Source organism: Hibiscus syriacus, unplaced genomic scaffold, assembly GCF_006381635.1.
Source record: "Hibiscus syriacus cultivar Baekdansim isolate YM2019G1 unplaced genomic scaffold, ASM638163v2 tig00110710_pilon, whole genome shotgun sequence".
NCBI classification, from domain to species: domain Eukaryota; kingdom Viridiplantae; phylum Streptophyta; class Magnoliopsida; order Malvales; family Malvaceae; genus Hibiscus; species Hibiscus syriacus.
In genome coordinates this window covers 225,404-240,001 of record NW_024062832.1, presented here as the reverse complement: position 1 = coordinate 240,001, position 14,598 = coordinate 225,404, and the positions used below count along the sequence as shown (strand labels likewise).

At 28.5% G+C, this 14,598-nt stretch overlaps 1 protein-coding gene across 1 annotated transcript; it reads left to right on the top strand.

The window, feature by feature from the left end:
• Nucleotides 1-8,706: 8,706 nt before the first annotated feature.
• LOC120138858 (glucan endo-1,3-beta-glucosidase 8-like) lies at nucleotides 8,707-11,939 on the top strand. The gene is made up of 2 exons (XM_039154252.1): nucleotides 8,707-9,562; nucleotides 10,781-11,939. The coding sequence occupies exons 1-2, from the start codon at nucleotides 9,222-9,224 to the stop codon at nucleotides 11,880-11,882; spliced, it is 1,443 nt and encodes a 480-aa protein (XP_039010183.1). The 5' UTR covers nucleotides 8,707-9,221; the 3' UTR covers nucleotides 11,883-11,939.
• The last annotated feature ends 2,659 nt before the right edge of the window (nucleotides 11,940-14,598 follow it).

Sequence of the window (14,598 nt, the reverse complement as noted above, 5' to 3'; positions counted from 1 at the left end):
TCGTTTTAAATTATTATTTTTTATTAAATTTGATTCACATATTCTTTGATCACTTTAAAATTCTTGTATAACTTCAATTCATCTTTTTAACAATAAATTCTTTTTTTGCAATTAAGTCTATCATTCGTGTTTTGTTTAATTTGGTCTTCCAACTGAAATGTTTTACAAATTCTTTCTTATTAAATAATATTATAAATCTTATAAGTGAAAAAGAATAATATATATATATATATATATATTATATGGTTAGATAGAGTTGGCTAAATCAAAATCAATAGGTATAAATAAATATATTTGATTCTATTTGAATTTTATGAATTTAATTTAATTAAAAATTAAATAATAAAATGATATTTAAATATTTTTTCACTTCACTAATCAAAGCCTATCCATTGCCGATTCAAGTAACAAAGGCAAAAAAAACAATACTAAATAAATAAAGGTGATGTTGTACATAAGATTTTCTAGAAGATGGTTATTGGTTGGCATGCTTAATGCAATGTCCTTTAGTCTAATTGTTTTGTATCAACAAAATTTATAGTTTTTTTGTCTTCTTTTTGCTCTTATTTTTTCGTTTGTATTATACCTTGATTTGATTTCTGATGTAGGCTTTGCATAAAAAATACAAAGTTAAGTCGCACACGTTTAAACTTGTGTTAATTAAATATTGGTTTTTTTTCTTTTCAAAGAATGACAATAATGAGGAAATTATAATTTAAAATATTCAAAACAGCTGAGATCTTCAATTGGTTTCATTAGAAATTTGTATTAAAAATTGAACAAATAATTAATATTTTTTGGAAGGACTGAGTTTGAATTTTATCATTAATTAAAAATTTAATCAGTTTCAATCAACTATAAGTCATTTTAATGGAATAAATATATGTTAAAAGTTTGAATCTTAATGTTGTAAATAGAATAAATATTAATGTTAAAAGTTTAAATCTTAATGTTGTGACTTGTGAATAAATTAAATTAAATTTAGAGGACTGTCCTAATAATGAATTTTTATGGTATTCAATCTAAATTAATCAAATTAAATAAGCATATTCTTTTTTTAAATTGAACCGATTCTATTAACTGATATTAATTTCACAACCATGATTAAGAAAATTATTGTTGCCTAAATTTAGTCATATTAATTTAATTTGGTGGGCCGGTCTTGTAATTTAAATTTTTTAAGCATTACAAGGTGAAAACAACTTCCTATCTTGAACTATTTTTTTAGGGGAAAGTACATAAATGATCCTTCGACTATAGGGTGTTACTTTGTTGAGTCCCCTGACTATTAAAAGTTACAAATTGGTTCTCCGGCTATAGGACGATGCTTTGTTGAGTTCTCCGACTATTAAAAGTAAAAAAGTGGTTACCTGACTATTCATATGTTCTAATTTTTTTTGTTAAAAAATTGGTGATCGTCTGATATCGATGTTAACATGTTGACTGAGATATGATAAAATCTAATCTCATATTCGTTTTAGTTGTATTTTGTGGATTAAATCTTCGTTTACATTATATCGTTGAGTTAGCGCTTGAGACATTATGTTGACGAGTCAATGCTTGAAAGCAACGTCGATGTCAGTAGATATCATTAAAATATGATTTTATCATATCTTAGTCAGGAAGTTAACATCTAGCTCAGACGAGCGTCAAATTTTTAAAGGAAAAATATAATTTTGGAACATATGAATAGTGGGTGACCATTTTGTAACTTTTAATAGTAAGAGATTCAAGAAAATTATAGTCATAGGACTATTTTGTAACTTTTTATAATTAAGGGACTCAACAAAGTAACGGCCTATAGTCGAGGGATCATTTGTGTATGGGGTGATTATAAGATAGTATATGTTCATAATGCTCTTAATCAATTAATAATATACACACACTCTGTAGACGCAACTGCTTGAACAATGATTTCTAAGAAAAAAAACATTCAATTTTACTGCTAAGATGAGTCTTTGAACTATTTGAAGGTTAAATTGATAGAGAGATATGAATAATTTGGGGGTTTTAAAATAAAAACTACAAAGGTTGGGGACCGTTTCAAATAAAGTAATATATAATCTTAAGAGAAAAAAAATACTTCAAACATGTAAAATGACGTGGAACCACGAAACACACGGCCAGGCTTATCTAAACACGCGTTGGGTCTAATTCTGATGTTAGTGCTCCTAATATTTTCATATTTAAACCGTCAGCTTTAAATTAAAATAATTTAACCATTTTATTTTTATAATGATATTTGTAGCCCTGAATTAATAATAATATCAATTACTGCAATTAACAATAATGACATGGATTTTCCTTTTTTAGACTTACTACTAATATTATAAAGATAAAAAGGGAAAAACCCAAAATTGATATGCTCTGATATGATTTAATTTTATATGATTAATTTTTTAAAATTAAGTTTTAGAGTTAATCTCGGTTTTTTTATTAAAACTTTTAGGATCAAATTTGGGTGGAACTCATCCTAATATATTTGCTAAAATGTTATTTTTTTAATTATTTTATATAATATATTTAGGTTTTTGTTAAAAAAAATTAGGGTCAAGGTGGGACATGTCGGTTTTTATTTTATCAAAAATTGAAGGGATTCGGGATCAAATTTAGGGTGAACTGAATTATCTTAAAATCAAGATCGAGTTATGCTTACACTATATCGAGTCGGAGTCGAGGCATGCAAAAATAAGTCTCATCTTACCCTATTGCCATCTCTAACAATGTCAAATAATGTTATGAGAAGTAGATAACAACGTTATCGATGTAGATCTACAATTAGTATTACAAAAATAAAGAGATGGAATCTCAAATTTCAACATAGTAGAGGGACTAAAACCGAAATTATATATTTTTAATTTCTTTTTTCTAAAATAACCCAATTTTTTTTTAATTTTATATAAAAAGTTGCTTCTCTTTTTTTTTATCTCTTGCTCCTTAATATCATTATTATTAACTTTTAGAATTACTTCACTACTTGTGTTAAAAGTTGAAATTTATATATATATATATTTGAGTAAATGAGATATCTCAAATCTTCATTTTCTTTTGTTGGAAAAAATTGAAAAGGCTGTCAAGGCATAAAGAACCCCATGGAAATTGGATTGAATGAGATGTAAAGAGGGAAGGATGACAATGGCATGTGATGGATGGCCTTTTCTTTTATTATTTTGTATTGCAAAGGATGGAGTCCCCATCCCCCATCAATTTTCTCAAACAAAAAAACTTTTCTTCCTTCCCGGTTTTAAGGTTTTATCGATTCATATCGCACACCTGACTTTGGTGGATGAGTCTCCTAGCAGAAATTTTCTGCATACACAAAATTTCGAACCTGAAATCTACTTATGCGATATCAAGTTGCTTACCACTTGAACCAACACTCGTAGGTAAACAAAAACACTTCCATTATTATTATTATTATTATTATTATTATTATTATTACTTTTAAAAGAAAAAGACATTTATTATTATATCAGGGTATAATATCCAAATTAACCTATAATATTTAGGGACATTTTTATCCTAAAATGAAACGCTGATGGTCAAGATGCTCTATTTAAAAAGAAGTAAGAGTCATAATGACTATTTTGTCAAATGTTAAGAGATTTTTTATCATAAAAATAAACTTTAGAGACAAAAATACTCTAAAAAATAACCAAAATAATGATTATTTTGATAAATATTGGACGGCTGATTTAGACATTATGTCTACTATTAATTAATGTATTTCCTTCTTGTGATGTTTTGTATTTTTATAGATTTAATTAAATTATGGTTTTCAACTTTAATTTGAGATTTAGTATTAAAATTTCAATTTAATATGATTTTGTCATTATATATATATATATATATATATATATATATATATATTTGTATTGTATTATGTCCGTAAAATTCTTCATCGTATCATGTATCGTATATATATATATATATTTTAATTTTATATTATATAATTATATATGGATTTTATTATATATAAATTATTATTTGTTTATTATATAGGTGTGGTGTGGGGTTGACAAAGCCATTATCCAAAAATTGAATAAATGCAAACGCCAATAGGTTGAGCCAACAAACTACCAAACGTTAATTTCTCACCACTAATACTTTGAATTCATTTCAATCTCAGATTTTGGAATGTCGCCCACCACATTCAATCAATCCAACAGCATTATCATATGGTTGCGGTCTTAAAATTTCAGTTTTTACGATTATTTATTTATTTTATTGACTGTATCTATCTTAAAATTTTATTTGTGTTCATTCCATACGAAGATATTGTGTCACTAATGAAAAATTTAACAGTAATGTTGACGTGTGTACTGTAAGGGTATGTCACGCCTACGATTATATTACTTTTCTAAAGGTGGATGGCCAAAATAAAACTAAAATATAATATTAAGTATGATTTTTTTTTTAAAAATAGTTGAATAACCAAAATAAAATAAAAATGATAATTAAAGTATTACATGGGTAGTTTACCTTAAAATTTAACCTAACTTAGAGATTAAAATCATAATTAAATATGTTTAATTAAATCTTAAATTCAGGCTTAATATTTTAAGGGTAAAGTACACAAATGGTTCCCGGACTATTAAAAACTACAAAATGATCTTCTGACTATAGGGTTTTTTGTTGAGTCATTCAACTATTAAAAGTTACAAAATAGTTATCAGACTATTCATATGTTTCAAACTCGTCATTTTCTGTTAAAAAATTGATGGTCGTTTGAGCTTAACGTAAACCTACTAACTCGGATATGATAAAGTTATATTTTAATGATGTTTACTGGCACCGTTGTTACTTATATATACTGACTTGACGAAATAATATTTCAAGCAATGGCTAGACGACATAATATAAACGGAGACTCGATCCAATAAATACACCTCAAATGATTTCAAGATATGATAAATTAATATCTCAATCAACAGGTTAACGTCCAACTCAAAAGGTCATCAGTTTTTTTAATAAAGAAATATGAGTTGAAACATATAAATATTTATATGATTATTTTATAACTTTTAATATTTAAGAGACTCAACAAAACAAAACCATATAATCAATAGATTATTTTATAATTTTTAATGATCGAATTATCGGTAAAATAAATAATTGAGATATTTTTTATATATTTTACACGTAATTTATTGAATGATTTGTTTAAAGAAGTACATTTCATTATGATTTCATAATTAATTTTGGGGATTATAGCTTCGCAATCTCGAAAGAGACAACTTGTGTCTCTTGCATGATGCAACCCCTGTCGGTGACCGACCACTGACTTAAAATGTTAAGACTTTATCTTCAAATAAAGCTACTTAAAATCCCAATAAAATAGAAATTCAAATACTTTATTATTTTTTATTTATTTATTAAAATGAAATTAATTTACATGTCTGCCTGATTTGGCATAGGAGGCTGTGCATATAAAACATGGGCTGTCAGCGCTCCACGTCATCAACCCACACTCTTAAGCAACAGGTACTTTCAAACTTTAATAGATAACAATAACTAATTTTATTAAATAAACAAGAGAAAATTAAAATTAAATTCTGATTTTTTTAAAAAAAATTAATTAATTGCATCATCTGATCATTTTCTCTAAATTATAAAAAATTTAAACATTAATTAAATAATAATAAAAAAATTATGTATTAAAAAGATTAAAAGATTTAATCAAACAAATAAGAAAAATAAGATACATAAACAAATATCGTTATCGAAAAGTATCATCAACGTTAACATAAAAATGAGTATAACAATGACAACTAATTCCATTATAATAATACTCTGAGTATGATTTATCTAAAATGATTATAAACATCTATTACCATGAATAAGCCAAGTCATAATTCAGAAAAATAAATTATTAAAATAACTAAATAAATATTAAATAGAGGGATGAAATCAAATAATCTTTAATAGGACATATTATAAAAGCAAAAAAATGTAAGTAAAAAATATTAATCATTATCTTTAAAAAATAAAATAAAAAAATAAAGAGATGAAAAATAGAAAATAAAAGGAAACACAAGACAAATTATAATAAAATATAGGTGCTATTGTTTGGTCAAAGATCAAGGATATCACCATCCTAGATAATCAATGAGAAAATTCTTAAAAATAATCTAGATAAATTAATTAAATTTATCTTTTAAATACCAATTATGGTCACATAGGTGATCGTTACAAAACAAATAACTATAATCATAATTAATTATAATAATTTATAAGATTAATGATTATAATTAATTACAAAACAAATCATTATGATCATAGTTAATTATTCTGCATGACATATAACTTTGGTTATAGTTAAATATTATATATATATATATGACATATAACTATGATTATAATTAATTGGTTTAATTAAAAATAAGTATTTTGTATAAAGTATTTTCTGCTTAATGTAGATGTTTAATCTCTTTAACGTTGTCATTTTAAGTGTTGAGTTAATCATAGCCGTTAAAAAAATGTCAGCCACTTTAAAAAATACGATACATGTCGCATTTATAAAATTTTATTTTAAAAACCCCTCAAATTTTCTCAATTTTTAAAAAAAAAATCAAAACTCAAAAAAGTTTTAATTTCAAATCTTTTTATCATCATCGATCATCGTAACTGTTGTCAAAATCGTCATTCTCTGTCGTCGATGACTTCATCGAATTAGATTCCATTGCACCCTCAACATACAGCGGGAGAAATCGTTGCAGAAACAAAAGACTTTGGTCGCACCCTGTACGCCTTGCAGGAGAAATCATCGCAAAAAGCATCAACGTTGGTCATAGAAGCAAAGGGTTTAGATTGTTGGAGTTTTTATCGGTCATGCGACGTTGGGGTTTTGGCTGGTTAGCTGTAGATGATAGTGAGGAAATTGAAATTAGGGTGTTTAAGATTTTTTTTTTAATTTTAGTATTTTTTTAGATTTTTTAAATTAATAATTTAATTTTTTTAAAAAATATAAAAGTGACATATGTCATTTTTTGAATAGTACTTAAAATGATATTAATTTTTTTAACAATCGTAACAAATCAAGTACTTAAAATGATAATGTCGAAAATATTAAATACCTACTTTTTTCCATTAAGTCTAATTAATTATAATACAAAATAAATAATTTGACCCCTTTCTTGATGAACCCATTTAGCATTCACTTATTAATTTTACTTTAAAATTGTTATTTAGAAAGACACTGTCATCAAATTTAAAATATTGATTACATTTTACCAACTTGATTGATTCAAGTGGTAAGTATTTTGATATCGTTTAAGTACGTATCAAGTGAGAGGCTTCGTGTATATAGAAAAATTTCGTTGGAAGATTATTACACACCAAAACCAGGTGTGAGACGTAAATAGATTCGAATTAATAGGGCGAAACCTGGAACTCGAGAGGAAAACAAAAAAAAATATTAATTACATTTTCGTTTGTATTTTTGGTTGGACAACACAATCTCAAAATGCAAAGATAAATGGACACATTCCATTAGTGTATTTTCCATTGGTATTATGAAAAGTTTTCAATGAATATGGTAATTTTTAAATTTACTATTCCATAATTAATCTCGATTTTTAGTGTTTAAATTAAATTAAATTAAATTAAATCCAACAATAAAAACTAAAACAAATAAAAAAGCAAAGAAAGAGAGGTTTTGATTCTTCCACTGTTTGTAATATATGCTAAAACAACAAAAAAAAGAACAAAAAAAAAAGTACCCATTGAAATCAGCAGAAAGAAAGGAACTTTTGAAAGCCCCATTTATTTCTTAGAAAAAATATTAAGTAAGGGTAAAATATATATTTAACCATCCTATTTTGGTCATTAAATTTTAAATATTTCAATTTGATCACTTAATTTTTGAACTACTCTATTTTCTATCACTTGGGTGTTACCGCCACCAATCACCCTCTTCGCCATCTATCATCCTCGTTTCTTATTTTGTCGTTTGTAATCCCAAAACAATCATTAATCCTATACTCTGTCCTGTTTCTGTCGTTTGTATCCAACATTTTCGAATCATTTTACTCAATAAACTAAGAAACAACCATTCATGTCAACAAGAGGAAAACAACAATAAAAGTTATCCTCAACTTTAGTAGATTTTTTGTGATCCGAATCTCCATTTGAAGATCTCAAAAGTAGAGAGATCCTTCTTGATGAAAGGAGGAACACATCCCCGTTCAAACTCCATCCAAAAGCGGGACATGAAGATTGAACAACAAAAAATTAAAACGTTCAATCCTAGATTCATGGAATTCGAGGTGTTTTATAAGTAAATGAACATCATATTCATATTTCGAAGGACGAAATAAGTGCGTAAGAGATTTTGGGTCTTATCAGTCATGATAATTGATAATGACTGAAATTTTAGTGGTTAAAAGAATAAAATAAAGTTGAGTAACGTATTTGTAGATTGTAGTTTACTCATTAATTAACAAATGAATGAATAATTTCATGTCGAATCTGATTTATTTGTTTATATATTCTTTTCTTATCTAGAGATAATGAACCTTTTTCAAAGCACAAGACTCTTACTTATAGCCGTTCAATCCCTACCAAAACCCAAAGATAAATACAAAAATTCCAAATCAAAACCCAGATTTTAGTTCACATTTCCCAAATTTCCAAATTAAAAAAGTACCAAGTTCTTGGATTTCTTTTATGATTTAGTTTCATCAACTTGGCTACCACTACTGTTGATTTATTCTCTCTTTCAAGGTTTCAATCTTGCTTCATTTGTCAACTTCTTGAAAGATTCTCTTTTAAACACCAAACAAAAGTATTCGTTTTGTCTGTAAATTTTGATTCTTTTCCTTTTTACAAAAAAAAAATCTCCCCAGTTGTTCTTCTCCTCACCTGTTTCTTTTCTGTTCTTGAACCTCCATTGCTGTCTCAGTATTTCCTTCAAAAACCCATCTCTTATTTTCAATAAAGTTTCAACCTTCTTTCCCTTTGATTTCCACAAACAAAATCAATCAATCTGTTATTTTCTCTGGGTTTTCTTGTAGTGAAATATACAAAAGGAAGTATAAAGTTTCACCTTTTTTCTTCTCTTTTTCAAAATAGATAATAACAGTTAAAATCCCATAGCCAAAATCCTTGCCTTTCCTTTGTTCTATTTCCAAGCAACCCCTTTAGCCTTAAGCTTCATCCCCTCTTATTTGTTCCTTTTTAAAGGTTTCAGTTTTTTTTCAAAAAAAGAGTAAAGAAAAAGTATGGGAAATTCTTGGTTTTTAGGAGTACTAATACCAATATTCCTGTGTCTTCTTTTCTTTGGTGGTTTTGTTAATGGTCTCGGTGTGAATTGGGGCACCATGGCATCACATAGACTGCCGCCCAAGACGGTGGTTCAGATGTTAAAGGACAATGGAATAAAGAAAGTTAAGCTGTTTGATGCAGATTCAACCACCATGAATGCTCTTGCTGGAAGTGATATTGAAGTCATGGTTGCTATTCCTAATGATCAACTCCTTGCTATGAATAGCTATGATAGGGCTAAAACATGGGTCAGGAGGAATGTCACAAGATATAATTTCAATGGAGGTGTTAACATTAAGTAAGTTCAAATTTTAACTTCTTTATTTTGAAAAAAGTATGGCTGCTAGCTTGTGTTGATGATGTTGGGTTTTGGATTTTGATAAATTGAATGCTTATTGTGGAAATTGTTGGAGCGGTATCAAGGAATTTTGGTTCAAAATCCAAAGTTTTGGCATTGAATGAAGTATTCGGTGTTAGATTCATTTATACTTGATTTTTCTTTTGCAAGAGAATAATTTTTCAATATGTTATGGTTGAATTTGATAACAGGGGCTATAGATTTTTGCTTGATGGTTCCTTTTGTTCAAGTTGTTCCTATTGCTCTGTAGAATTACATATTTGTTTGCTTATGTATGTATGTAACCATCTTGATATAGTTTTATATTGATTTACTGATCGACTAATTTAGTTCGTTTATTAGTACTACAGAGGCATATTATGAGATAACCCTCCTAACCGAATTGGTTCCCTTCACAATACCAATATTCGAACCTCTTACCTTTTATAATGTCTCATCTAAATAGACCAACGTATTATTGGTAAGGAGTTGCATATATTATTGAAAGTTTTATTGCTTCTTGAATCTTAATAAGATTAATTGCCTCTATTTTGGTTAAAATACTAACCACTATGTATTTGCTGTACCCAAATAAGGGTTATAGTGTCTTTTCCTTTTTCTCTCTTTGCATGATCATATGCATTCAATGATCTTGTTTGACTTTTCTTCCCTTAGCTGTGAAAATAAGCCAACTGCACATGATGTGAACTTTTCCTGGAAAAGTTTTCTCAGGAATCTAATCTTACCGCAGGGTGTTATGCCTTTGGTACTGATTCCTTTAATATTTTCCTTTTTGCAGCTTTGTTCTTGACATAAAAAAAATAGACATTATTTCAGGGACCATTTTTAGAATTTGACCAAAATATGATGAGGTTTTCTGGGAACTTATTTATGGATGAAATAGTTACCGATTGATTGGATTGTTACACCTTGTGTTGTTCATGTGATTAACGTTTAGAAGATTCCGAGCTGTCTTTGCTCGACGGTGATTGAAAGAACCTAATGACTTTAGTTTCTGTTAATGGTGAAGGAAGTTACATGTTCTTATTGATGCTGCAATTCAGCCACCTTTCTTCTTCTTTTGTGTGTGAATTTGTTGATTTGTACATACATATACATATATACATATATATATATATATATATTATGTATTTGAGAATACTTAATGTCATTGCACAGGTATGTAGCTGTCGGTAATGAGCCGTTTCTCACGACCTACAATGGTTCCTTCCTAAACATCACATTTCCTGCACTTCAAAACATTCAGAATGCACTAAACGAAGCCGGGGTAGGAGACTCGATAAAGGCTACCGTGCCATCGAATGCTGATGTCTACAACTCACCTGAAAATAACCCTGTTCCATCAGCAGGCCGGTTCCGACCTGATATCAGTGGTCTTATGACACAGATTGTTGAATTTCTGGCCAGGAATCGTGCACCTTTCACCATAAACATCTACCCTTTCCTCAGTCTGTATGGAAATGATGACTTCCCCTTCAACTATGCTTTCTTTGATGGAGGAAACCCGATTGTCGATAACGGGATTCAGTACACTAACGTTTTCGATGCCAACTTGGACACGTTGGTTTCGTCTTTGAGAGCTATAGGTCATGGGGACATGACCATAATTGTAGGGGAAGTCGGCTGGCCCACGGATGGGGACAAGAATGCTAATATAGCTAATGCTCAGAGATTTTACAACGGGCTCATGCCTAGACTTGCAGCCAACTCCGGCACGCCCCTGCGGCCGGGATATTTAGAAGTATACTTATTCGGCCTTCTAGACGAAGACATAAAGAGCATTGCTCCGGGAAACTTTGAGCGCCATTGGGGAATCTATAGGTACGACGGGCAGCCTAAATTCCCACTCGATCTTTCCGGCCAGAATCAAAACCGGTACCTCATAGCTGCTCAGAGCGTCGAATATCTCCCTCAGAAATGGTGTGTATTCAATCCAAATGCAAACGACATGAGCAAACTTGCAGACAACATAAACTACGCCTGCACCTTCTCGGATTGCACGGCGCTCGGGTATGGATCGTCTTGTAACAACCTCGATGCCAACGGAAACGCTTCATACGCGTTTAATATGTACTACCAGGTCCAAAACCAGGATTACGGAGCCTGTAATTTCCAAGGTCTAGCCACGTTTACAACACAGAATCCTTCACAGGGAGCATGCAGTTTTATAATTCAAATTGCTTCATCATCATCTTCCTCCGTTGGTCCCTCACTGATGAGGATGGCAGTTTTTGCTGTATTAACATTTGTATTACTATGAACTCGAATTCAGTATGTTACAGATTCTGGGTTATATTTTTTTTGTCGTTGATTTTAATAATAAACCCAAACTCGAGTAATTAGTTTGAGGCATAAGCACGAATTAAGCAACTTCAGTTACTAAAAAGATGATTGTTATTTATATAATTCTCGGGCAGTGGCGAAACTCAACATTATATGAAGGAACAAATTTAAAAATATATATTAATTAAAATATTTTAAAACTTTTATCAATGTCAATTATATATTGAAACATCGTAGGAAAAAGAGAATTTTATCTCTAAATTTATGACTAACAATTCTAAATTAGTCTTTAAACTTTTAAATATTTTAATTTCATCTCTAATCTATAATCTTCTTTCTAAATTGATACCTAAACTTTTTGAACATTCCAATTTCATCCCAAACTATACGTATATACTAATTACATCCCTTGTTATTAAAATCATTAGTCCAAGTTATATTATTATATGTTAAAAAAACAAAATTTTTGTTAAACTATGGTTGAAGCTAATTATATATCTGGATGAATTTGGAGATGAAATTGGAATATTCAATAGTTTGGGGACCAATTTAGAAAGGATTCATAATTTAGGGATGTAATTAGAATTTACAAAAGTTTAATGACTAATTTAAAATGAGTGTTATGATTTGTGGATGAAATTTGAATATTTTAAAAGTTTAAAAACTAATTTAAAATAAAGGTTATAGTTTAGGGACATATGATATAATTAATTCATTTAATATATATATATATATATATATATATATATATATATTATTTTTAAATATATTTGGGGGCAATGGGCCCCACCCTTGGACGCTCCGCCGTTGATCTCGAGTTCGAACATGTTATATTGTCTGCAGGAGAATAGCAATAATAATAATAAGGGTGAAGTGCACAAGATGCAGAGGCGTAGTTAGAGGGAGCACAACATGAGCGACGGGATAGGGTCTCGGAATAGCAAGGGCTTCAAAAAAATTAGATTTATTACGATAAAAATCTTATTTTTTTGGGTCTAACTCCAATCTCTCTATATACTGTATTCAAATTTTACAATTTTTACTAAGGAAATTTACAAGGGTCCCGAAATAGCAAGGGCCTCTTTTTAAGAATTTGCACAGTGCTTCCAATGTCCTAGCCTCAGCCATGACTAGATGTCATCAAACTATGTAAAAATAAAATTTTTGGACAGTTGCATTTAAAATGTAGCAAAATGGTCATAAATTTTCGAAATCATTACAAAATGACCATTAAAATATTATAAAATGGTCCTTAAACTTATAAAAAATTACTATCATTTTAATGTTGTAGTAGACCATATTGCAACCGTTTGAGAAGTTTAGTAATCACTTTATAGCATTCCAAAAATCATTTTATAAAAAGATCATTTCTAATGATCATTTTTGCATAATTCTCGAGGATTTATTCTATGTACTTTAATTTGATGTCTTTAATCTTTATACCTTTTAAATTTTAATTTTTAATATAAACAGAGTGAAATTTGTTCTGTAAACATTAATCGTAGTCTGTTTTTTCAATTTGATAATTTTAAGTTATATAATTTAATTAGATTATCCTTTTTATCTGAATAAAAAATTAAAATTTTAAGTTTTAAAAATATATATACTATTTATTTGAATTAATCACTGGTATCCGATCTATTGACCGACTAATCTAGATTAGGTATTACAGAGGCGAGGGCGACCCTCCCAATCTAGTTTGCTCTATTCTCAAACACCAAGATTCGAACCTCTGACATTGTTTAAGGAACCTAATGTCTTATCCTACTAGATCAAATGAAAATTCAAAATTTAAAAATATATATACTAAATTTTATCAAATTAAAATATAAATTAAATCTACAATCTCTATCTATTAAAAATATTAAATATAGAACTCTACCTCGATAATAATGATGATCATGATAAGACTTTAATTTGTTTGTTCAATTGATTTTTACATTAAAATCTCTACATAAAACACCAAAAATTCACTTGTGCCTAGTGATTAAGGAATTTGTTGTTATAATTTAAGGTCCCGAGTTTAAGTACCACATATACAAAGATATAAATATTTATTATCAAATATTTAATAGTCTTTAAAAGATAATGATATCACATTATATTCACCTTAAATTTATTAAAAACCCGTCAAAAACTCAAAAAATGATCCCGTTTAAGAATGAAATTATTTATTAATATAATAGATACGTTATCTTAGTGATTAAGAGATTTGTTTGAAATACGTCTCGAATTCATATTCATTTATATGGTAATTTGATTGAAAATGAAATATTGAAAATTTTGTGGGTACACAAACATTAACAATAAGTGCTTAGCGGTCCATCCACAATCATGCACCTTCAAAATCCCCCCACCAACACAACAAAGCCACTTGTGTTTTCTCTCACTTGGGTGTGAAATCTCATGATAACAAATAATTCACTTTTCTTAATACTACAATAGTATTTGTTTAACTTTTTATTAGTATATAATATTTACACACGTCATGATATAATTATTTAAATTTAAGTCATATAAAGATAATATTTTCTTTTACAACTTAATTAATTCGATAAATTCACAAATAATACATTTTTAGGTACTCACTGTTTACTTTTTTTTTGTATAACCACCGATATCTGATCTATTAATCAACTAATATGAATTATTTAATACAGAGATAAGGGCGATACTCCAAACTCAATTTACTC